At 41.4% G+C, this 24,343-nt stretch overlaps 1 protein-coding gene across 2 annotated transcripts in view; it reads left to right on the top strand.

Annotated features, from left to right (window-relative positions):
• PPP1R14D (protein phosphatase 1 regulatory inhibitor subunit 14D) overlaps nt 1-24,343 on the top strand; it is a 35,931-nt gene that overhangs the window by 4,669 nt on the left and 6,919 nt on the right. For both annotated transcript variants that reach the window (XM_040332734.1, XM_040332733.1), the window contains exon 2: nt 17,376-17,465. In XM_040332734.1, the coding sequence (XP_040188668.1) occupies nt 17,376-17,465 (90 nt within the window). The remainder of the gene's footprint in view (nt 1-17,375; nt 17,466-24,343) is intronic.

Genomic DNA, 24,343 nt, shown 5'->3' with positions numbered 1-24,343 from the left:
TGTTGATCATATCCCCCCTTATTCTCCTCTTCTCAAGAGTGAATAAATTCAGTTCCTCTAATCTTTCCTCATAGCTGAGCTCCTCCATGCCTCTTATCAGTTTGGTTGCCCTTCTCTGCACTTTCTCCAGTTCTCCGATGTCCTTTTTGAGAACTGGTGCCCAAAACTGAACTGCATATTCCAGATGAGGTCTTACTAATGATTTGTACAGGGGCAAAATTATATCTCTGTCTCTGGAGTCCATACCTCTCTTAATACAAGAAAGGACTTTGCTTGCTTTGGAAACCGCAGCTTGGCATTGCATGCCATTATTGAGCTTATGATCAACTAAAACCCCCAGATCCTTCTCCACTACAGATCCCCCCAGTTGTACTCCCCCTAGTATGTATGATGCATGCATATTCTTAGCCCCCAAGTGCATAACTTTACATTTATCTACATTAAACCTCATCTGCCGCTTAGTCGCCCAATTAGACAGAGCATTGAGGTCGGCTTGTAAATTGGAGACATCCTGCAAGGACGTTATTCCACTGCATAGCTTGGTGTCATCTGCAAAGACAGAAATGTTACTTTTGATCTCAGACCCAATATCATTTATAAATATATTGAAAAGTAAGGGTCCCAGCACTGAACCTTGGGGTACACCACTGATAACATTGGACCATTCAGAGTAAGAATCATTAACCACGACTCTCTGAATTCTGTCTTTCAGCCAATTTTCTATCCATTTACAAACTGATATATCCAATCCTGTAGACCTTACCTTACACATGAGCCGTGTGTGCGGAACTGTATCGAACGCTTTTGCAAAATCCAAATATATCACGTCCACAGCCACTCCTCTGTCCAGGGTTTTACTTACCTCTTCATAAAAGGAAATCAGGTTTGTCTGACAACTTCTGTCTTTCATGAATCCATGTTGTCTGCTGCTTAAATAGTTTTTTTCCTGCAAGAACTCATCCATGTGGTCTTTTATTAAACGTTCCAGTATCTTCCCAACTATAGAAGTTAGACTAACAGGTCTATAGTTACTTGGTAAAGACTTTGTTCCCTTTTTAAATATGGGCACCACATTGGCCCTGCGCCAATCCAGTGGTACTATTCCTGTCTTTAATGAGTCCCTAAATATTAGATACAGTGGCTTTGAAATGACAGAGCTCAACTCACCTAGGATCCGTGGATGGATGCCATCAGGTCCAGGTGCTTTATCCACCTTTATTCTGTCTAAATATTTCTGGACCATATCACTTTTGAGCCATTGTGGATTTGGGGCTGTGTCACTCCCACCCCCATTTTGGACATGAGCTCCCCCATGCTCCATTGTATACACAGAGCTGAAGAAAACATTTAATAAATTTGCCTTCTCTTTGTCCCCAGTCACCCACTCTAGATTATTTTGTAAGGGGCCTACATGCTCAGACTTCACCTTTTTACTATTAATATATTTAAAGAATTTTTTGGGGTTTGTCCTACTATCTTTTGCAATCTGTCGTTCGTTTTGAATTTTTGCTTCCTTGATTTCCTTTTTGCATATCCTGTTATATTCTTTGTAACATTTAAACAACACTAGTGTTCCTTCATTTTTATATTTTTTAAAAGCTGCTTTCTTTTTGTTTATAGCTTTTTTAACTTTGACCGTGAGCCACATAGGTTTTATTTTTAGCCTTTTAAACTTATTGCCCATGGGAACATACTTTGCAGTGAGGTTCCACACAGTCTTTTTGAAGAATTCCCATTTCTGTTCTGTGTTCAGCTGTGCCAATAGTCCCTCCCAGTCCAAGTCCTGGAGAGCAGCCCTCATCCTTGGAAAATTTGCTCTCTTAAAATTTAGTGTTTTAATATTTCCTGTATGTATTTCTTGCTTATAGTTAATATTAAATGAAATCATGTTATGATCACTGCTACCCAGGTGTTCCTTTATCTGAACATTAGTAATAAGCTCTGCGTGGTTTGAGATTATCAGGTCCAACAGGGCATCATTCCTAGTTGGGGCCTCAATAAACTGCACCATAAAATTGTCCTGCAATAGGTTTTTAAATTTTTGTCCTTTAACTGTCCCAGAAGTGCCATTAATCCAGTCAATTTCTGGGTAGTTAAAATCCCCCATTATTATCACCGTCCCAGACCTTGCAGCCCTTTCCATCTGTGCAAGGAGCTGAGTCTCCACCTCCTCATTAACATTGGGTGGTTTATAACAAACTCCAATGATTAATTTTGAACTACGCACATCTGTATGCAGTTCCACCCATAATGCTTCAGCCTCATCACACTCTCCATCAACCAGGTTCTCTTTAACGCTTGCTTTGAGGTCACTTCTCACATAGAGACAGACCCCTCCACCTTTCCTTTTTACCCTGTCTTTCCGAAAGAGAGCATAGCCAGGAATATTAATAGCCCAGTCATGTGAGGATTGAAGCCAAGTTTCAGCAATACCGATTACATCATAGCTCTCCTCATGCACCAGAGCTTCCAGCTCACCTGTTTTGCTTGGCAGACTTCTGGCATTGGTGAACAAACACTTAAATGTATTGTTACATTTTTTTTCTCTGGTCCTTCAGGAATCCGGAAATCCAAGACGTCCTGAGTTTCCTCCAAACGGGGTTAGATCTTCCCCTATCCGTAAGCTCGTTGAGAGTTCAGATCTCAGCACTGTCAGCTTTTTCTGGGATCTCGTGGGCAGCTCACCCACTAGTCAAACAGTTCTTTCGAGGAGCATCAAGATTGAGACCTCAAAGGAAGCCAAGATTCCCCAAGTGGGATCTCCCACTAGTCCTTGATTTTTTGAGTGGACTCAGTATGTCGGGGCCTTCCCCGTCCTCTATAAAGGACTTTTCAGCCAAAGTGGCATTTTTGGTCGCCATCACCTCGGCCAAAAGAGTATCGGAGATCGGGTTTCTTGGTCACAAAGAGCCGTTCCTTACGTTCTTCCCGGATCGAGTGGTTTTGATACCCATGCTGGGTTCAAATCCGAAGGTTTCTTCTGTCTTTCATGAGAATCAAGAAGTTGTCCTCCCTACTTTCAGGTCTTCGGATTCCAACGAGACTCACCCTCTAGACATGGGCAAGATCCTTTCTGAGTACATCCAGATGACGTCCCCCTTTAGACGTTCTGATCATTTGTTTATCCTGCACTCAGGCAGTAACAGAGGGAAAAAGGCTTCTACCAGAACAATCGCGGCCTGGATCGTTCAGACAATACAGCAGGCTTATAGGGCGAAGGGCTTGGCTCCTCCGCAGGCGGTGACAGCTCACTCTACCAGAGGGATGGCAGCCTCCTGGGCGGCAGCTCGTCACGTGGCTCCAGATGTCATCTGCAGAGCGGCCTCTTGGTCTTCCATAAATACCTTTATGTCCCATTATTGTGTTGAGCCTGCATCTCTTTCCTCTGTGAATTTCGGTTTATCAGTTTTGTCAGTTGACGGGACAAATTAAAATTTCTTTTTGTTCAGCATACCCACCCGTGTGGTCTGGCTAGTTATTTCCCACACGTAGGCTGCCATGGAGTCAGTCAGGAAAAGGGAAAATTTATTATCATACTTACCGTAATTTTCCTTTCCTGATGGACTCCATGGCAGACGGAGTTCCCACCCTGAAATTATGGAGTCGGGATAGTTACGGAACACCAGTACTGGGCGGTGAGTTAACTTTATGGGTATGGGGTCCTATAACATTGGAGAGGAGGCGGGATTAACCCACACGTAGGCTGCCATGGAGTCCATCAGGAAAGGAAAATTACAGTAAGTATGATAATAAATTTTCCCTTTTCACATGAGATGGCAGTGCACCTGTCATGGAAACCCTACTGGATAAAAACATTAAATACAAATGAAAAACATGAGGTCTACCCTTAGGGCTTTTCCACACTGGTGACCAGGGGGCAGAAAAAGAACAGACACAAATGTATGCAGGTAAAAAAATATCCTCCTGAGTCTAACCTTTATAGGGGTTGTAAATGTTTGTTTTTTGTTTTTTTTCTAAATAGGTTCCTTTAAGCTAGTGCATTGTTTTAAATATAGGCACCACATTGGCCTTATGCCAATCCAACGGTACTAAATAGTCTCTAAAATGGTTTAGAAATAACAGAGCCATAATCTTTGGGGACATGTGGGTGTATGCCATGTTGTCCAGGTGCTTTATTCACCTTAATTTTGTATAAAGGTTTCTGAACCATATCAATTTTGGATCATTAGGGGCTAGGTCAATACTATTCAATAATCTTTGCTCAATTGGCACAACTCAACTAAAACCATAATAATAAAATAAAAAAACAAAACAAAACACAAACATCCAGCTACTGCTACACCGCAAAGCATTTTCACTACAGAACAGACTGATTCAATTCCATTAATAATTGGTCTCCCTGGGGGCTTATTTAAACTTTTATGAATCTTAGGTAGAAAATAAATAATTGGGGTTCTACATGCTACAGGATTTAAATATTATGTAAAAAGGTACTACAGCGCTATTACTAAAACCATATAAAATACTAAAGATAAGCTGCAGACACGTGAGGTGCACAAAACCAAAGTGAATAAATAAGAAAATATTGTGTTGCGCTGATAATCAAGTAAAAAATTGCATACATATATATATATATATATACCATATACATAAATAAGAACCCCCTACACCTCAAATCAGGGAGGTATATGTGCAAAAGATAAACAAAAACCACTAAAAAACTATAATGTGAAAAAGTTCTAATAGAACCAGCAAAAATAGTTCATGAAAAAAACACACATTTAAATATTGTGTCTCTTTGTTATTAGGCACATTTTTCAGGCACATTTTTCTTTTTTCCTTTCTTAATCAATTTATCTAACTTGAACTCATATTCATTTATGGGTTTTCTATTCAGCACCTGGTAAGTATCTTTATCAGATAGTTGCCTATTAATTTCCTCTTCATAATAACTTTACTCATGAAAAAACACCCCCCCCCCCTTTTCAGCGGAGCATATGACAACATCTTTATTTTTTTCTATATCCTCTATGCCTTTCTTTATCCTTTCTTTTTCTTTATCCAATGGGGACTACTTACTACTAACTCCTAACTTCCATTATTTCTAAATCCTCTACAACCATATTACAAAATCCCTCTAGAAATTTATTGTCAGTATTCTGGGGAATAAAAACTGATTTATTTCTTAGGGTGGAATGAATACCAGTATCTATTGTGGGAGGTCTGGTGTCCAATTTCGACAAAAAATACTTTTTTATATTACATATTAAATTCATTAAAAAATTTTATAGGCACATACTTAAGGCAAGGACCGTTATCTCTTCCCTATTTAAATCCGTCCTACTTATGTTATATATGCCTGTCCCTACTGGTATTTTCATTTTTTGGATCCGTCTCCCTCTCTTTCTCTTCTTTTTCAACCAAATGTTTTTCCAGCTAATGTCTGGTTTACTTGGGCATTAGCGTGTAGGTTTCCCTAAAACAAAAACACTGTTTTGATGCTCAACAGACTGATTGTATAATGGAGCAAATCTATTCCCAGTTGATATAGCATACCTATCCCCACCCTGATTGTACGATTGGTGATCATTTCTATATGGTTGCTCATAACTACTCTGATACTGTCCCCTTTGATCCCCCTGTTGAGTAAATGTGAGTAAACATTATTATGAAGAGGAAATTAATAGGTAACTATCCGATAAAGGGTGTTGCCACGGGGGCTAGATTTGAATTGGGAGGAAGAGGAGGTACTGATAGAATGCTCCAAGGAACTTTTTTGTTATCAAAGATTTATTGTTGACCTTGTGCTAATTTGGAAGGTGGATATGGCTTCCTTAGAGGTATTTATAGAGAAGATGAACGGGAATGCTTAAAATATTAAATTAAAATGGACTATTAACTGCAAAAGTATAATTTTTGGGGATTTGGAGATAAATAAAGAGCAAGATCGGTTGTATACACCTATAGTATCTCACAAAAGTGAGAACACCCCTCACATTTTTGTAAATTATTTTATTATATCTTTTCATGTAACCACACTGAAGAAATTACTTTGCTACAATGTAAAGCAGTGAGTTCACAGCTTGTATAACAGTGTAAATAACTTAACACGCAGCCATTAATGTCTAAACCGCTGGCAAGTACGCCCCTAAATGTAAATGTCCAAATTGGGCTCAATTATTAATTTTCCCTCCATGGTCAACCAAGGAAGTAGAGTGCACGTGCTCAGTGTCATATCCAGAGGTTGTCTTTGGGAAATAGACATATGAGTGCTGCCAGCATTGCTGCAGAAGTTGAAGGGGTGGGGGGTCAGCCTGTCAGTGCTCAGACCATAGGCCACCCACTGCATCATGGCTGTTGTCCCAGAAGGAAGCCTTGTCTAAAGATGATGCACAAGAAAGCCTGCAATCCGTTTGCTGAAGACAAGCAGACTAAGGACATGGATTACTGGAACCATGTCCTGTGGTCTGATGAGACCAAGATAAACTTATTTGGTTCAGGTGGTGTCAAGCATGTGTGACAGTGAGGAGTACAAAGACAAGTGTGTCTTGTCTACAGTCAAGCATGGTGGTGGGAGTGTCATGGTCTGGGGCTGCATGAGTGCTGCCAGCACTGGGGAGCTACAGTTCATTGAGGGATCCATGAATGCCAACATGTACTGTGACATACTGAAGCAGAGCATGATACCCTCCCTTCGAAGACTGGGCCTCAGGACAGTATTCCAACATGATAATGACCCAAAACACACCTCCAAGACGACCACTGCCTTGCTTAAGCAGCTGAGGGTAAAGATGATGGACTTGCCATGCATGTCTCCAGACTTAAACCCTATTGAGCATCTGTAGGGCATCCTCAAAAGAAAGGTGGAGGAGTACAAAGGGGGTTATCCACAAAAGGGATACGCCGGCGTATCTACTGATACGCCGTCGTATCCTTGTTTCTATCTATGGAACTGATTCACAGAATCAGTTTACCATAGATAGGCAGAAGATCCGACATGTGTAATTGAATTACACTGTCGGATCTTAAGGATGCAATTCTAGGCCGGCCGCTAGGTGGCGAGGCCATTGCGGCCGGCCTAGAATATGCAAATGAACACTTACGGCGATCCACGAACGTTCCGACGGGCCCGTCGCGCTAAATCTACGTCGTTTACGTCAAGTTACGCCGTGTAAAAATAGGGCTAAGTCCTATTTGACTAAGCCCTATTAAGTATGGCCGTCGTTCCTGTGTCGAAATTCTAAACTCTATGTCGTTTGCGTAAGACGTCCGTGAATGGCGCTGGACGCCATTTACGTTAACATCTAAGCAAATGACGTCGGAGCGACGTCTGTTAGCGCAATGCACGTCGGGTAAGTTACCCGACGGAGCATGCGCAGTACGTCTGGCGCGGGAGCGCGCCTAATTTAAATGGGACTCGTCCCATTAGATTCGGCACGCCTTGCGCCGGACACATTTAAGTTACACCGCCGCAAATTTCAAGGTAAGTGCTTTGTGGATCGGGCACTTAGGTAGAAATTTTGCGGGGGTGTAACTTAAATCGGAAGATTTAAGTTACGCAGGATATTTGTGGATCTGGCCCCATGTCTCTAACATCCACCAGCTCCGTGATGTAGTCATGGAGAAGTGGAAGAGGACTCCAGTGGCAACCTGTGAAACCTTGGTGAACCCCATGCCCAAGAGGGTTAAGGCAGTGCTGGAAAATAATGGTGGTCACACAAAAGATTGGCACATTGGGCCCAATTTGGAAATTTTCACTTAGGGAGTATACTCACTTTTGTTGCCAGCGGTTTAGACATTAATGGCTGTGTGTTGAGTTATTTTGAAGGGACAGCAAATTTACACTGTTATACAAGCTGTACACTCACTACTTTACATTGTAGCAAAGTGTAATTTCTTCAGTATTGTCACATGAACAGATAATTATTTTTTTCAAAAACTGAGGTTTTTTTGTGAGATACTGTATCTATTTTAAACCAACCATTCGCAATTCTTATTTGCCATTGGAAAGTTGCCATCATAAGCAGAGGCGGCTCTTTAATTAGGCAAATTAGGCAAGCGTCTAAGGCCTCGAACTCACAGGGGCCTCGCGGTCGCCTAACTTACCCAATGCATTACCCCAGTTTTGAGGAACAGGGGACCTTAAAGCTGCTGTGCTCAGGCAGCAGGGCCGCCAGTGTCCCTTACAACCAGTGAATATCAGTGACACCACCCCTTGTGATGTCAATGACCCAGCATGCCCTCAGTCAATGATGTCACAAGGGGGCGGGTTTCACCAGGTGACATCACTGGGTGGCTCCTGCCCCTTAGTTATTAAAGAGCAGGATCTGGGGGCCGCCTTGTTAAAGGGCGCTTCCAGATTCCGATAAGCCCCCCTGCCCAAAGACCCCCCACAACCACCAGCCAGGGTTGTGGGGAAGAGGCTCTCGTCCTTGAATTATTTTTCATTTGCGTGAGTGGGGCCCCATGTCAAGTTTTGCCTAAGGCCTCACAAAGCCTAGAGCCGCCTCTGATCATAAGTCATAGTTACTTAATATACCTAAGTAACAATTTGTAAGGAATTTCTCTAGAGACAGACTACCTTCAATATAAGGTAGAAACGATGTAAGCTGAAAAAATAAAGGCAATGAGTATGGACAGAAACAAATTGTTTTAGGATGGAAAAAAACAGGGGTCACAAAATTAATATAAAAAAGTGGAAAGAATTTATGTCTACCAGTATTGGAAAAAATTATAAAATTAAAGATTAGGGTAGCTAAACAGTATTATCCACAGTGTATCTAAACATTTTAAATCGATACATAATAAAGACCCTAGCTCAGCCCTTCTCAACCAGTGTGCCGTCAGAGGTTCTCAGGTGTGCCACGGGGTCAGTGGAGAGAAGGCAGTCAGATGAGCCTGATCTCCTGCCGAACTGTGAGAAGCTCTGTCGGCTTCAAAAGTAAAAGTAAAGTGCAGAGGAGTGTGCTGTGCTCTCTGCTTCCCCCTAGAGTGCAGTACCTGGCTAAATGAGGAATCTGGAAAGGTATTGAGCTAGAAGCTAGATTCATTTTAAAATGGCTTTATACATGTGAATGTCTGAATGTGTGTGTGTGTGCATGTGTATGTATGTATGTATGTATGTATGTATGAGTGTGGGTATGCGTGTGTAAGCATGTGTCTGTATGTATGTGTTACTTTTAATCCTGACCCCCCCCCCATTCCTGTACCATCAGAATGGCTTTTGTAGGGATTGTTTGATAGCAGCAAGGACTGCTGCTCCTCTGAAAAGCAATCCATGCACAGATCGCTTTTCAGAGGCATTTGACAGGCGGTAAAGAGGCATTATGTTGCCTCTTTACCACCTGTTTTAAGCCCATAAAAGCAGCATCACTACACCGCAACCGTGCAATGCACACAGTTGCAGGGTAGTTGCAGTGCAGCCCCATTCACCCTCAGTATACCTCCAGTTGCAGCCACAGCATGTGAACACCCTCAGCTGCTGCCTCTGCAGCTAAAGGTGGAGAAGTTGGGGGTGGTAAAAACAGCTCAACCATGTGGTTTTACCGCCCCTATGTGTTACGACCCTGATTCTGAGAACACTCTGTCTCAAGTTTAGACTCCAGCTGTAGAGGCCTATCAGAATTAACCACCAGCTCACTCTCACTGAACTATAAGAGTATGGGGTCTATATCATCATATCCTCTGATTGGAGCAAAACATGTAGTAATAGTTTAATACTTGTTAAACTATATAGTAACCTTTGTCTAGAGCAATGACAAGGATAAGTCTTTAGTAAGTGCTTTTTGAATATATAGGTACTGAACTTGAGTCATGTAGGAAATTAGCACTCCTGATATAACATATAGAAGCAAAACCTCAATATATTTAGAGCAAGTATCTCAATAGTTAATATGTATTTCTGAAAGAGAGAGAAGGAGGTAGTCCAGACTATGGGCAACAACACTAACTATATGGCAAAATAGTCTTTAAACACAAGCAGTTAAAGAGGTAGTGTGGACCAGGTCAGTTTGCATAGTAGTAGATGGTAATCCCAATGTGCAATAATATGCTCTATATAATTATGCAGTTTAAGAAGTAGTGTGAACCAGGTCTGTTTGCACAGGAGTAGATGGTAATCCCTTTATGCAGTAATATGCTATATATCCTTATGCAGTTTAAGAAGTAGTGTGAACCAGGTCTGTTTGCACAGGAGTAGATGGTAATCCCTTTATGCAGTAATATGCTATATATCCTTATGCAGTTTAAGAAGTAGTGTGAACCAGGTGTGTTTGCACAGGAGTAGATGGTAATCCCTTTATGCAGTAATATGCTATATATCCTTATGCAGTTTAAGAAGTAGTGTGGACCAGGTCTGTTTGCACAGGAGTAGATGGTAATCCCAATATGCAGTAATATACTCTATATACTTGCGGTTAGGAGGTAGTCCAGACTGGGAAAATAAGCACAGGTGTAACGCTGGTGGTCCTTCTATCTAGTATAGCAACTAAGATCTGGATCCAAGTATCCCAAAAGTGAAGTTCAAGGTTGGTGTGAGTTGGTGGAGGGTCTCCAGGTGGCGACAGGGTCCAACAGGAATATTCCAACAACCTGTCGCCAGTGCTGGAGGTTTAAATAGCCCGGTCTCCCATGCACGCCGAGCGCCGCACACTGGAACGCACTTCCGCGTTCCAGCGTGGAGCGCAGACGTCCGCGTACCGGAAGTGACGCGGATGTCTTTGTGAATGGAGCGCAGCTGTCATATTAGGTAAAGCTGCGCTCCTAGTACATAAATTAACGCTAATAGCGTTACATACTCCCCTCCTCAAGGGGGCCCATCCGGGGCGCCTAATAGGAGATGGTTTATCAGGATATTTGTGATGGAACTGCTTAATAAGTCTAGGGGCATGAATATCTGATGAGCATTCCCAGGAATCATCTGTGGGAGAATAGCCTTTCCAACGAATCAAGTATTGAATGGAAGAACCTCTCCTCCTAGAATCCAAAATTTTCTCTACTTGATATTCAGTCTCACCAAAAACTTGAACTGGTGGAGGAGGTTGTGGATCTCTGTTTGGAAAAGGGTTTGGTTTGAAAGGTTTAATTAATGAAACATGGAAGGATGGATGAATCTTCCAATCGGAGGGTAGAATTAATCTGACAGCATTATTGTTAATGATGTGGGAAATTGGAAAAGGTCCCGTGTACTGACGGCCAAGTTTCTTAGAAGGAATCTTGAGTCGTAAATTCCTAGTAGATAACCATACCAAATCTCCAATCTTATAAGATGGGGGTTTTGTTCTATGAGAATCGTAGTACTTCTTTTGTCTAATCTGCGCATCTTCAAGATTAGAACGGAGAGTATCTAGAGTATCCTTTATGGTTGATAAAAGATTCTGAACAGCAGGGACATTAGTTGAAGGAAAAGTAGACGGTAAATTATTAGGATGAAAACCATAATTTGCGTAAAAAGGTGAAAACTGGGAGGATGAACTGGAGGCGTTGTTGTAAGCAAATTCTGCATGTGGAAGTAAATGAAACCAGTCGTCTTGGAGGTGGGTGCAGTAACAGCGCAGATATTGTTCCAGTGTTTGATTTACCCGTTCTGTTTGCCCATTAGTTTGGGGGTGATAGGCGGTAGACATGCGATGATCTATTTGTAGCGTTTGACAGAGAGCTTTCCAGAATCTGGAAATGAATTGTGAGCCTCTATCTGAAATGATCTGAGATGGTAAGCCATGAAGTTTAAGAATATTGGATATGAAAGCCTTTGCCGTCTCTTGAGAGGTTGGTAACCTCTTCAAAGGTACAAAATGGGCCATCTTTGTTAAAACATCAACTGTGACCATGATGGTGTTTGTTCCATTTGACCTTGGGAGGTCAACTATGAAATCCATAGAAATAACGTCCCAAGGTCTATTTGGTACTGGGATAGAAGTTAATAGACCATAGGGAGGTTTTCTAGAATGTTTATTGGTGGCACAGGTCTGACAAGAATTAACATAGTCCTGAACTGTCTTTGTGAGATTTGGCCACCAGTAATTTCTCTTGACTAGATGAAGGGTCTTAGTAATGCCAGGATGTCCTGCAAGTGGAGCATCATGAAGTTGTTTTAGTAACATAAGTTGCAATTTTGGTGGAACATATATCTTGTTGTTAAAAGTTAATAGTCCGTTAGACTCTTGTTGTAAACCCATAGGTAAATGAGATCTCTCTTTAGTGAGGGTTTGAATAAGCAACTTATTGAAGGTCATAGTAGTACCCAGAATCCTATTGGATGGAATAATTGAAAATGGTGGAATCTCCAATGTTTGTTCTTCATGCATACGAGACAAAGAGTCTGCTTTAGTATTTTGGGTACCAGGAAGGTAGGAAATAACAAAATTGAATCTATCGAAAAATAGACTCCATCTGACTTGACGGGCAGAGAGAGTTTTGCAAGATTTTAAGTGTTGTAAATTTCGATGATCAGTGAGGATGGTGATAGTATGTGTTGAACCCTCCAGCAAATGTCTCCAGTTAGAGAGAGCATCTCTTATTGCTAGTAATTCTTTCTCGCCAATAGGATAATTTTTTTCCGCTGAGGAGAGTGTCCTGGAAAAAAAGGCAACTGGATGTAGTGGTTCCGATAATGTAGGTTGTTGGGAGAGTACAGCGCCAAGAGCAAAATGCGAAGCATCTACTTCTAATGTAAAATGGTATGATGGATTTGGCAATTGAAGAATAGGAGCAGAAGTGTAACTATTCTTGAGTGTGTCAAAAGATTTCTGTGCATCATCATTCCAAACAAAAGGTATCTTTGAACTGGTTAAGCTGGTTAATGGTCTCACAATAGCTGAAAAGTTCTTTATGAACTTTCTGTAGTAATTTGAAAAACCGAGAAATCTCTGAAGAGCTTTCCTAGTTTGTGGTGAAGGCCAGGACAGAATACAATCTACCTTAGATCGATCCATCTGAACTCCACTAGGAGTAATTTGGTAACCCAAGAAGGAAATAGTAGTTTGATTGAATACACACTTTTCAAGTTTTGCATACAAAGAGTGTGTCCTAAGCCTAGCCAGAACCCAGCGCACATGTTTGTGATGTTCATCCTGATTCTCAGAATAAATTAAGATGTCGTCCAAATAAATTACAACGCAAATATCAAGTAGATCATGAAAAATATCATTAATGAACCACTGAAAAGTTGCTGGAGCGTTACACAAACCAAAAGGCATTACACAATACTCAAAAAGGCCATATCGGGTTTTGAAGGCAGTTTTCCATTCGTCACCCGAACGGATTCTGATCAGATTATATGCACCTCTGAGGTCCAGTTTTGTATAGATCTTGGCGTTCTGTAGACGCTCAATGAGTTCCGGAATGAGTGGTAATGGGTATCTATTTTTTACAGTGATATTATTGAGGGAACGATAATCAATGATTGGTCGGAGTGAACCATCTTTATTTTTTACAAAAAAGAGAGCTGCACTTGCTGAAGAGGTGGAGTTCCTAATAAACCCCTTTTTTAGATTCTCATCGAGGTACTCTTTTAAATGTACAAGCTCTGGTTGAGAGAGGGGGTAGATTCGAGCAGTAGGAATAGGACTGTCGGGAATAAGGTCTATGGGACAGTCGTAAATTCTATGTGGAGGAAGTTTATCTGCATTAGTCTTACTGAATACATCAAGGAAATCATGTAAATATTCAGGTAGGTCATGTGGAATGGCGTCAGAAAAAGAGATGATGCATGGGGAATAACAGAACTGTTTACAATAATCAGACTGTAAAGAAATTGATTTGGTGGACCATAAGAAAATAGGCTGATGAAGAAGTAACCATGGGAGGCCTAGAACAATGGGAAAGACAGGTGAGGAAATAATATCAAATTTGAGGGTCTCAGAATGACCAGTGGCACATGTAACCTTTAGGGGAGATGTCTGAGATATAACAGGACCATGAGTTGAACTGGACCCATCAATAAAAGTGAGTGACACTGGATTTTGCTTAAACACACAGGGAATTTTATTTGATTCTACAATACTTGAATCTATAAAGTTGCCGCAGGCTCCGCTGTCGACCATTGCTTCAATGGAAATCTCTTCTTGATCCCAGTGTAGAGTAAGAAGGATAAAGATATATCGATTAGACGTGGAAAGGGATGAGTCTAATTTATTAATGTGGGAAAATTTACCTTCAGAGTTTTTCTTAAGTAGAGGACAGGTAGACACAATGTGGTCTGGAGCTGAACAATAAAGACATAGATTATTGGCTCTACGGCGTTGCTTTTCTGCTGGAGTCAAAGGTCCTCTTATAGTTCCAAGTTCCATTGGAGACTCTTTTGAAGGCGATCTGAATCTCCTGAAGGAAGTGACTGGGTATGTATTTGCACGTTCTGCCTTTCTCTCACGCAGACGGCGATCGATAGTCACTGATAGGTGCATGAGGTCTTCTAGAGTATCAGGGAGCACGACGCGAGCAAGCTCATCCTTCATAGCCTCTGATAAACCCAAACGAAATTGATTTCTAAGAGCAATCTCTGACCATTGGGTCTCCCTGCTCCAGCATTTAAATTCTGAAATAAAGTCCTCCACAGGCCTCTTACCCTGTTTGAGGGTTCTGATTGAATTTTCAGCTGTTAGCTGTTTGTTAGGCTCTTCATATAAGAGAGACATCTCATTAATGAAAGTATCAAAAGCTCCCAAAAGATCTCCATGTTCTTCTATGTATGTATCAGCCCACACTCTGGGTTCACCTCTGAGATAGGTAACTAAAGTGAGGATCTTTATTCTATCAGAGTAATAAGTGCGCGGACGTAATTCGTACATCAAACGACATGAACTAATGAATTGTTTATAATTCTTCCTTTCACCAGAAAAAAGTTCTGGTGGGCAGACCTTAGCTTCAGGTCTGTCTCTAGCTTGTGCATGATTGAGATTGCGTAAGGTATCATTCTGAACACGCAATTCATTCATGTTAGCAGTCAGGTTATCCACTCTTTGGGAGAGTGTAACTAAATGATTTGTAAGTTCAGCTGGATCCATCTTGAATGTTTCCCTTTTTTTTTTTTTTTTTTTTTTTTTTAAAGAGGTTGGAATATTATGTTACGACCCTGATTCTGAGAACACTCTGTCTCAAGTTTAGACTCCAGCTGTAGAGGCCTATCAGAATTAACCACCAGCTCACTCTCACTGAACTATAAGAGTATGGGGTCTATATCATCATATCCTCTGATTGGAGCAAAACATGTAGTAATAGTTTAATACTTGTTAAACTATATAGTAACCTTTGTCTAGAGCAATGACAAGGATAAGTCTTTAGTAAGTGCTTTTTGAATATATAGGTACTGAACTTGAGTCATGTAGGAAATTAGCACTCCTGATATAACATATAGAAGCAAAACCTCAATATATTTAGAGCAAGTATCTCAATAGTTAATATGTATTTCTGAAAGAGAGAGAAGGAGGTAGTCCAGACTATGGGCAACAACACTAACTATATGGCAAAATAGTCTTTAAACACAAGCAGTTAAAGAGGTAGTGTGGACCAGGTCAGTTTGCATAGTAGTAGATGGTAATCCCAATGTGCAATAATATGCTCTATATAATTATGCAGTTTAAGAAGTAGTGTGAACCAGGTCTGTTTGCACAGGAGTAGATGGTAATCCCTTTATGCAGTAATATGCTATATATCCTTATGCAGTTTAAGAAGTAGTGTGAACCAGGTCTGTTTGCACAGGAGTAGATGGTAATCCCTTTATGCAGTAATATGCTATATATCCTTATGCAGTTTAAGAAGTAGTGTGAACCAGGTGTGTTTGCACAGGAGTAGATGGTAATCCCTTTATGCAGTAATATGCTATATATCCTTATGCAGTTTAAGAAGTAGTGTGGACCAGGTCTGTTTGCACAGGAGTAGATGGTAATCCCAATATGCAGTAATATACTCTATATACTTGCGGTTAGGAGGTAGTCCAGACTGGGAAAATAAGCACAGGTGTAACGCTGGTGGTCCTTCTATCTAGTATAGCAACTAAGATCTGGATCCAAGTATCCCAAAAGTGAAGTTCAAGGTTGGTGTGAGTTGGTGGAGGGTCTCCAGGTGGCGACAGGGTCCAACAGGAATATTCCAACAACCTGTCGCCAGTGCTGGAGGTTTAAATAGCCCAGTCTCCCATGCACGCCGAGCGCCGCACACTGGAACGCACTTCCGCGTTCCAGCGTGGAGCGCAGACGTCCGCGTACCGGAAGTGACGCGGATGTCTTTGTGAATGGAGCGCAGCTGTCATATTAGGTAAAGCTGCGCTCCTAGTACATAAATTAACGCTAATAGCGTTACACTATGATATGTGAACAAGCCCTTGGTTCACATCTGTGTAGCTGCATGAAGGGCAGTCCATTAATTTCCGTACCCACAAAATGCAGGGAAACAAGTCCTCAAAACTTTTTTTTTTAATTGCACTGCAGCAAATGCACCCCACGTTTTCCAATGTGTGTCAGGAATGAGCACGATTTTGCGGGTGTTCTGCGACACACCGTAATGTGAACCAAGCCTTGGACTGGGGTGCCTCAAGACTGAAAATACTTTTTAAGGGTGCCCGACTAGAAAAAGGTTGAGAAACACTACCCTAGCTCACTAAAATGTTGGGGAATTGAAAAAGTGGAGAAACATTGGAGGGGGGGGTTTGATAAGCTACGTCAGACAATTAAGCAGGAGAGAATCTTTTTGGATTTTTGAGGCTAAGGTTCTCCCACCCAGAGGTCCTAATGTAGAGTTTGATCTCAACTGTTTCAGTATTGACTTCTGAGAGGGGGTGCCCCCTTTTTAGCCTGATTTGTATTTTATTTTATTTTGTGTGATCCTTGTCTTATTTTACATTTTTTACGTTTTTTTTTTTTTTTATATATTTTACAACTGCTAATAATTGTTTAGGATCCTTAGTAATAAATAAATTGCTTATAGAGATGTGTTTTAATAAACTATGAGTTTAAGATGATTGCGATATTGAATAGTAAACTTGTAAAGGTGGCAGCGAGATGATTTATATAGTTATCAGTTGCTCCGAGTATTCCTTGTTATGTGGGAAGTTTTATTGAATGTTTTTTATTTACTGAATTTTCCGGTTGGTACACGAGAGTGTGGTGTCTCGAAAAGTTTTTCTTACTATTGTGCTATGGGTAACACTGGGGGGGGGGGGACGGGGGGGGGCAGTCCCAGCCCCAGCCCGTGCACTTCCAGGAGCAATAGAGTATTTTTATAGAGTAATTTATAAATAGAAACACTGATAATTACCACTAAAGAAAGAAATGGATGATCTCATAGCCAGAAGAGTAATCCAGGTACACAATCTGGAGAGTCCCGTGGTGATTCCCAACTCACCAGAAAGACAGGAAACCTGGCAAAAATTCCAAAATGTTATGTTATTCTATTCCAACATTTTGTGTCTCTCACAACAGGAGGGGCTGCGAGATGAAGCTGCAGAGCCAGAAATTGATATTGATGATCTTTTGGATCTTTCAATAGAGGAGCAAAAATGTAACCTACAGGTACAGACCTTCAATTTTTAATTGTAAAATATGTAAGAAATTACTTTCATTAGTTTATGTGAATAGTTTTGAAGTATACTACTGCAAAAAAAATGATACAAAAGGTTTTGAAGTTACCACTCATTTAAAATGAATTTATTATTACAATCAAAAGTAAAAAAAAAACTGAGTACGTTTTAGCACATTGTTAGAATTTGAATGTTCAAACTAATCGGGAGAATTAAAGAATTATCTTTAGTTTTTAGCACTTTTTGAGTGTTTCCAGGAGGGGGTGCAGCGTCATCTTGACGGCCAGGGTCTGTCTAGGAGGACAGCTATAGAAGTGCCATCAAATTTACTGTGACCTTTATCATGGGCAGCTCTTCTTAATACCCTCTTTAGTTAAAAAAAAAAAAAATGAACTGATTACAGATCACATCCATGATTTTTGAAGGGTCAGGGCTTTTGGGTCCATGTTCTCTGTCAATAAGGAGTTCTGCCTCATGGTGGGGGTGGGGGGGCATTAAAATGCCCTGTAAGGTAGGACTAATGTCCCGTACACACAACCGTGTGTGGGCGCCAGAGCATTTTTCATGACGTGAAAAATGGGCATTAAAAATTTAGAACATGCTCTATTTTTTCGCTAAGTTTTTCACGTTGTTGTTTTTCACGTCGTAAAAAACGGTCGTGTGTAGGCTTTAATGACGTGAAAAAAACGCGCATGCTCAGAAGCAAGTTATGAGACGGGAGCGCTCGTTCTGGTAAAACTAGCATTCGTAATGGAGATAGCACATTTGTCACGCTGCAACAGACTGAAAAGCACGAAGACTGAAAAGCGCGAATCGTCTCTCACCAAACTTTTACTAACACGAAATCAGCAAAAGCAGCCCCAAGGGTGGCGCCATCCGAATGGTACTTCCTTAAGCACTAGTTTCAGTGTGAAAAACGTCAGCAGTCAGGTTTTATTTTGCTGTGACTTGTAGTGCTGTCCTTCTTTTAATAAAAGGCTACAATTTGTTCAGAGTGCGGCTGTCCAGAGACAATCTTTGTCCCCCTTTATAGTACCGTCGTACCTGTTGTACGTCATCACGCTTTGCTCAAGCATTTTTTTCCACGATCATGTGTAGGCAAGGCAGGCTTGACAAGAATCACGTAAAAAAAAAACGTAGTTTTTTTATAGACCATTAAAAATTGTCGTGTGCGCGGTATAAGATATTGAGGGCCCGTAACCTCTGTTAGTCCCCTCGCCCTTGTGTTATTTCATCTATTGCAGTTTTCCAGGTTCTCAATGGACATTATAGCAAGTCTAATTCTATGGTTGAGTTCTGTGGTAGTGAGAATAGTTTTTTGCATTTCAAAAATACTGTAAATACATGTACTTTTTGGGTGTCGTAAGTCTACCTCTAAAGTGGTCAGTTCCATCATTTATGTATTTTTAAGTATCTGAACAACGCTTTGGAGATCATCCATTGTAAGTAACGATCTACTGTAAGAGTGTACTTCCCAGGCTACTGTATATTCACTGGTTCTCTTACAGAGGATTGGGATATGCTTCCTGACCCAGGAAGGAGAGCAGGGGTTGTAGGTCTGTCCTTGCCTGAAGGATTACAATGTAGTTCCTGCGTCCAACATGTACTGTGCCACATGGAGCTTTTGGGAGGAATAGAAAAAAAAACAGCATCACAACTTCCCAAACTCGACCTAGAAGTAATTAAGGATGGGTCTCTTCACTTATTCTTCCCCATCATCATTATTATTATTATTATTATTATTATTATACAGGATTTATACATCATGTGCTGTATTGTTGAGGAGAGGGTGAGGCATAAATGAGAGATTGAAGAATATCCTTTCAAATTAAAATGCTCCAGGAATCTAGTTTGTATACGTGTGATTTTGTTTTGCTTCTGAGTGTGCAGTGAGTCCACGTCAGACAGGCTTTTATAGTTAAGGGCCTGGTGGCCCATATTTATTAAACAGAGAAACAAAACATAAAGTCCATTCAGGATTCCCACACAGGAGTTTAACTTCATTTAGCACATAAGGAAAACATACCGAGCCACCTGGCTCTCTTGTCAGCAGTTCCTCTGCTTGCTCTCAATAGATCTGATTCTTTCCAGCCCCCTGGACTCACTGGCTATCGTAGTCTTCCTGACTGTCAAGGCTGGCCAGCCTTTCCTAGTCCCTGGGCAAAGAATCCCCCGAGCAAGGGCTGCAGTCTCCCACAGGGCAGACAGCTTTCCAGACACAGGTCTCTCTTCATACAGCAGTAGCAAACTGCTCACACTCCACCACCCTCCACTTACTGCTCTCACCAGTAGGGTTGCCACCTGTAGGGGATTCACCCGGACAGTCCGGGTCCTGAATCATCTGCCCGGTTTTCAGACTGAAACCCGTACAGACCATTTGGGCAGGGGGAGCTCCATTAGCATATGTGTCACTGTGGAGACAGCAGGGTCTCTCTTATCTGTGACTTAACACCCCCCCTCTTCCGATCACTAGTGCAGTGTGTTAAGAGAACCCGGGAGGCGGAGCTAAGGAGGAGATCATGTCGGGAGGAGTAGATAATGTCAGGATGGCGCTGCTCACACTACATGCAGGAAGGAGGTGAGCTGAGATTGTTTGTATGAATCTCCTAGGGTGGAAAGCTGACAGGCTTTGTTTTTCAGGAGTTGCTGTAAAGGGTTCAGGTGACAGGAGGATCAGAAGTGTGTGTGACCGATATTTTCCAAGCCTCACAACTGTCTATACAAACATCCCCTATCCTCAGTCCAGATAATGTGCAGTAATTTATGACCATTCATTAACCCTTTGTGTATATGTGAAGAGTGTAAAATTGTGATTGTACAGAGCTTGGATAACACAGGGTTATATGAATGGTCATCATTAACCTTCACATCATCTGTACATACTACCCCCATCATCCCCTCCACACTCCTCTCCTATACATACTACCCCCATCATCCCCTCCACACTCCTCTCCCATACATACTACCCCCATCATCCCCTCCACACGCCTCTCATATACATACTACCTCCATCATCCCCTCCACACTCCTCTCCCATACATACTACCCCCATCATCCCCTCCACACGCCTCTCCTATACATACTAACCCCATCATCCCCTTCACACTCCTCTCCTGTACATAGTTACATAGTTACATAGTTAGTCAGGTTGAAAAAAGACACAAGTCCATCCAGTTCAACCACAAAAAATAAACAAACAAAATAAAAAACACAGTACAATCCAGAGGAAGGCAAAAAAAAAACCCAGCAGAGCATGATCCAATTTGCTACAGCAGGGGAAAAAATTCCTTCCTGATCCCCCGAGAGGCAATCGGATTTACCCTGGATCAACTTTACCTTCAAATCTTAGTACTCAGTTATATTATGTACATTTAGGAAAGTATCCAGGCCTTTCTTAAAGCAATCTACTGAGCTGGCCAGAACCACGTCTGGAGGGAGTCTGTTCCACATTTTCACAGCTCTTACTGTGAAAAAAACTTTCCGTATTTGGAGGTGAAATCTCTTTTCCTCTAGACGTAAAGAGTGCCCCCTTGTCCTCAGTGTTGACCGTAAAGTGAATAACTCAACACCAAGTCCACTGTATGGACCTCTTATATATTTGTACATGTTGATCATATCCCCCTTATTCTCCTCTTCTCAAGAGTGAATACATTTATTTCTTCTAATCTTTCCTCATAGCTGAGCTCCTCCATGCCTCTTATCAGTTTGGTTGCCCTTCTCTGCACTTTCTCCAGTTCTCCGATATCCTTTTTGAGAACTGGTGCCCAAAACTGAACTGCATATTCCAGATGAGGTCTTACTAATGATTTGTACAGGGGCAAAATTATATCTCTGTCTCTGGAGTCCATACCTCTCTTAATACAAGAAAGGACTTTGCTCGCTTTGGAAACCGCAGCTTGGCATTGCATGCCATTATTGAGCTTATGATCAACTAAAACCTCCAGATCCTTCTCCACTACAGATCCCACCAGTTGTACTCCCCCTAGCATGTATGATGCATGCATATTCTTAGTCCCTAAGTGCATAACTTTACATTTATCAACATTAAACCTCATCTGCCACTTAGTCGCCCAACTAGACAGAGCATTGAGGTCGGCTTGTAAATTGGAGACATCCTGTAAAGACGATATTCCACTGCATAGCTTGGTGTCATACTACACATACTACACCCATCATCCCCTCCACACTCATCTCCTGTACATACTCCCACTAGCATACCCTCCACACTCCTCTCCTGTACATACTACACCAATCATACCCTCCACACTCCTCTCCTGTACATACTACACCAATCATACCCTCCACACTCCTCCCCTGTACATACTGCCCCCATCATCCCCTACACACTCATCTCCTGTACATACTGCCCCCATCATACCCTCCACACTCCTCTCTTGTACATACTACACCAATCATACCCTCCACACTCCTCTCCTGTACATATTGCCCCCATTATACCCTCCACACTCCTCTCCTGTACATACTGCCACCATCATACCCACCACACTCCTTCTGCCACTCTGAATGTCACAGAGCGTGTGCCTCTAAGCTTCGGCCTGCCACATTAATGTTGGCTCCCATGAGACAGCCATCTTTAAACCTGGGGACCCATGATCTTCAATTGCCCGCATGCCCCAGTCCACCCTTGGCCCAGACTGTGGCTACCCCACAGGGTTGCTCACTGCAATTGTAAGCCAAGAGTGTCAACTTTGTTGACTCTGATGTAAAGGGGAACTCTTGATATTAACTCCATATGATTAGAAATGTTATTTAATCACAAAATATATGTATAGTGTATACTACATAAATACATAAAAGTTGCATTGCATTGTATAGAGGTAAAGAATTTAATTTACTACTAAAAAAAAATTGCCGTGCGCTGCTAATGTCCACTTGAGCCCAGGTTCACAGTGGGCTGCGGGAATGAAGCCGTGCGAGTTCAGTTAAACTCGCACAATTTCACTCCCGCTTGCCAGTCCCGATTTCGGCTGCGATTACAGAGACATCTGTGCATTTTTCACAAAAAGTAGTACAGAAACTACTTTTTGAAATCGGTGCAGCGCCGCAGATGCGGTGTCGCACCAATTAGGACAATGCCATTTCCGTCAATTGTCTGGAAATATCGCCGATTTGACATGTCAAATTGCATGTCAAAACGCACCAGTATGAACCAGGGCTTAACCCCATTTTGCCAGAAACAAGGACTCACACTGTTACATATAGTATATGTGCACCTTAACATGCAGCCAAACCCACATATGTTACAATAAGGAAAATTCATTAAGATGTCTCAAAGATTTATTATAAAATGAAGAAATATGTAATAAGAACACATGAAGTTGAGCATTTCACAGTACAGTAAAAATTGTATACGGGGGATAAATGCATACGGAGTAGGACATGTGTTTAATTAAACTGTATGAATATGTAACAAAGAGTAGCTGGCTGCTAAAACATTAAGTTATCTCTCTCATACACTGCAACAGCAGCCCGCTTTTGGGGTGTGGTTATAAAAAATTTGCCTCTTTAAACATTACCATAATTATATACTGTAGATGCACACCACTATAGAAATAATACAAGCTTTATATAGGAAAAGATTATTAATAGTACAAACATCCAGCGTACAAACAGGTATTATCAGAAAATGGCACAGCAAGAGTCCTGGTGGATTTGTGCACATATACCTGGATATATATATATATATATATATATATATATATATATATATATATATATATATATATATATATATATATATATATATTAATGAAGATACATCCAGGTGAATGTTGCTGCAAAGTTCAGTTGCAGGGATCCCTTAGGATGATCGCGATGTGGCATCCATCTTTGTGTTGCAGACCTGAAGACAAGATCAGTGGTGATGGGGAGATCCTTCAACCATTGTCCTACACGCCTGCTACACAGATTCTCACCAGCAGAAACTATAGTGTGGCACTGGCACTAGAACTCAGAGTCAGTCTATCTAAGTTGGGTAATAGTCCCCAGGCGTTTCTAATATGTCACGCAACTGGATGTCAAAGTACCAAAAGTGGCTAACCTGGCCTATGCTGATTATTGAGCCCTGTGCTAAAACTAGCTATAGAATCCCAGACCAGAAGGGACAGGATTAACTAAAATAAAAAGAGCTGCATAAAAACTCTATTGCAATAAACAGGTTCACCTACTAATATACTGGAAGGTGATCACTACACACATATAGTAGCACAGACCTAGCTATCTGGCACTGTGCATGTAAGATAATAACAATGGGATAGAGATACATTTGTCACAAATATTTAAATACACACGCAAGAATCTTTGGGCAGCTGCAGTTAAACTATTATGCCCTGTACACACGAGCGGAATTTCCATCGGAAAAAAGTTGGATGGTTTTTCCGACAGAATTCCGCTCAAGCTTGGCTCGCATACACACGGTCACACAAAAGTTCTCTGAACTTTCGAGCGTTAAGAACGCGGTGACGTACAAAACTACGACGAGGCGAGAAAAAGAAGTTCAATGCTTCCGAGCATGCGTCAAATTGTTTCCTGAGCATGCATGTTTTTTTCCCGTCGGAATTCCATTAAGACGAACGGATATTCCTGATTTTTTTCCGTCTGAAAATGAGAACCTGCTCTCTATCTAAGTCCGTCAGAAATTCCGACAGAAAAAGTCCATCGGAAAATCCGATCGTGTGTACGCGGCATTAGGACATGCAAATATTTACCTAATGGTCTGGGTGAAATTCAGCAGTACCTGTGCCTACTTCATAACTCTGTGATAATTATTGAGCACAAGTTGTGAAGGATGCTTCAGTTTAAATTCTCCCTGCTTGGTTAATGCTGTATTAGAAGGTGATTTCAGGTGTG

Source organism: Rana temporaria, chromosome 13, assembly GCF_905171775.1.
Source record: "Rana temporaria chromosome 13, aRanTem1.1, whole genome shotgun sequence".
Lineage (NCBI taxonomy): Eukaryota > Metazoa > Chordata > Amphibia > Anura > Ranidae > Rana > Rana temporaria.
Note: the sequence above shows the minus strand (reverse complement) of the source record. Positions and strands in the feature narration are given on the sequence as shown.